We start from the raw sequence: 2,129 nt of genomic DNA, 5'->3' as shown, positions 1-2,129 counted from the left end.
TTGTGATCTACAACTTTTTTTACTATTATTTAGATGTTTTTAAACTTTTTGATGAAAATTTGTTCACTGATAATGATGGTTGGAATTTACTCGTGCGAGGACCGATAAATCAGAAAGGAAGAGAAATCACGTCTGAAAATGAAAGAAAAAGAACCAAGGCTCGAGATGATGATGATAGAAAAAGACGGAAAATATCTGAAGAAGAAGTTGAAGTGACTGAAAACTCTGATAATGAGCAAGATTTATATGATGCACAAACGCTCTCTCCACATGCATCGCCGACAACTGAGCCAGATGAATAAATATTTCATTTAAGCATAATAACTGACCATGAACATGTCATGATCATGGCAATTCAATGACTATTTTTCAAAAAATAAGAAAATCTAGACAAATCGCAATGATAAGATTCTCCCTCTGTCCCTTGACCATGTGACAGTTTGATCTCATGACAAAATTTTTCTATTCTATTTTTTTGTATTCTATTGTTTTCAGGTTTCAATAACCTTATTTATTTGATATTGTTGATTAAATTCTTGTATTTTTTCAATTTATTTTGTCTAAAATGAACTTAAATGAAAATATCGTTAACTACCAATGTGAATCAGACTATAGTCTCGATATTCAAGGTAAGAAATGATAATCCTGATTTGCCATTTTCGTTAATTATTTTCTCTTTCTCCCTTACAGAAGCATATGTTTTGTGCTATTTCATCGAAAAAAATGCTGTATATTCAGCAAAAGCGAGTGGTTTAAAACGAACAAAAGAGCAAGTTCAACAAATTATCATGAATAAAACAGCTCTGAAAATGGTGGACGCACAAAAGAATAAAATTACAATTATTGTGCTCTTCTATGGCCCTAAAAGCCTTGCAACTGTTCACCTAAAAAACCTACAAGAATTACTAATTCCAGCTGTATCCACCTCAGAGCAAAGAAACCAGGATTCTTTAATGGAGAAGATAGACATGATTATCACAAACATGGAAGAATTTCAGCAAAGAACCGATAGTAAGCTAAATGAGTTCACTCAATGCTTAAATGATGTCAAAGTTGTTTGCGCTGACCTTACCAAGATGGTTGAAAGATTGAGGGCTGATGCAATGGAGGTTGGTTCCACACCGCCCAGAACTGAATCCACACCATCAAGTGACGGAATAAGAACACAAAGTTCAACAAATAGCAGTTGTGTGAGTTATGTTCCAAAAGGATATATAGAGGAACCTAAAGCTTCTGGGTCTCGCCATTACAAGCATCCTTTGCCAATTGACCGTTTCGTCACCAACGACCCTCAGAAATTGAAGCTTGCAGCATCACAGATTATTTCAGCGTCAAGAAATAACAGCAAGGTAAGTTAATATTGCAAATAGCAGTTTAAACATACCATGGTCATGATATGATCATACTATGATCACTTAATATTGATTTCTTTTTTTATATTTCAGTGGCTCAATAAGCTTGAGAATTTCCAACTTGAAGGCGTTGATCCTGAAAAGATGCAGCAGATTCGGATTGCCATGAAAGATGGAAGCGCAATTCCTTCGCATCTTGCGCGACAGGTTGCCTTAATACTCTTCTCTAAAGATTACATCAAAAATTATTTATGTGGCCATGGCAGTGACATACGCAAAAAAGGCAAGAAATCCCAAGCAAATCGCAATGAAATGCAAAGAGAAGACACTGAAAAATTGATAAGTAAGTCATATTTATATGCTATTATTTGGATAAAAACATGTAATGAATCTTTTTGTCTTTTTACAGGAATCTTCACATTTTTTGATGAATTTTTCAGGCGAGGCGTAGTTTTCGATACCATAGTCAGAGATCCTGTCAACCAATTAGGTCGTGAGCTCAAGACAAAAAATCAATAAGAAATTTTCAAGTTAAACCTATTTATTCATCATTTTCATTACAAAATCACATTAAAAACGCGACAAATTTTTATGTATATCATAATTCAACTTCGTTATGTCTTTGACAAGATTCAACATAAATAAAATACTTCTATTTTTTCAATCATATGCTGATTTGATGATGATTATAAGTCCATAATAATATCAACCTACTATGCAATACATTGAGAAACGGGTTACTTATTGAAAACTGATGTCATGGCAATGCCATGTTCT

The 2,129-nt window shown here is 33.6% G+C and overlaps 1 protein-coding gene across 1 annotated transcript; it reads left to right on the top strand.

Annotated features, from left to right (window-relative positions):
- The first annotated feature begins 326 nt into the window (after nt 1–326).
- LOC149093412 (uncharacterized) lies at nt 327–1,929 on the top strand. Its single transcript, XM_089269785.1, has 4 exons — nt 327–629; nt 691–1,349; nt 1,446–1,695; nt 1,762–1,929. The coding sequence occupies exons 1-4, from the start codon at nt 566–568 to the stop codon at nt 1,869–1,871; spliced, it is 1,083 nt and encodes a 360-aa protein (XP_089125911.1). The 5' UTR covers nt 327–565; the 3' UTR covers nt 1,872–1,929.
- Nucleotides 1,930–2,129: the final 200 nt, after the last annotated feature.

Source organism: Tetranychus urticae, chromosome 3, assembly GCF_039701765.1.
Source record: "Tetranychus urticae isolate SD_2017Ah chromosome 3, NJAU_TeUrti_SD_1.0, whole genome shotgun sequence".
NCBI classification, from domain to species: Eukaryota; Metazoa; Arthropoda; class Arachnida; order Trombidiformes; family Tetranychidae; genus Tetranychus; species Tetranychus urticae.
This window is presented reverse-complemented; position numbering and strand designations above follow the sequence as displayed.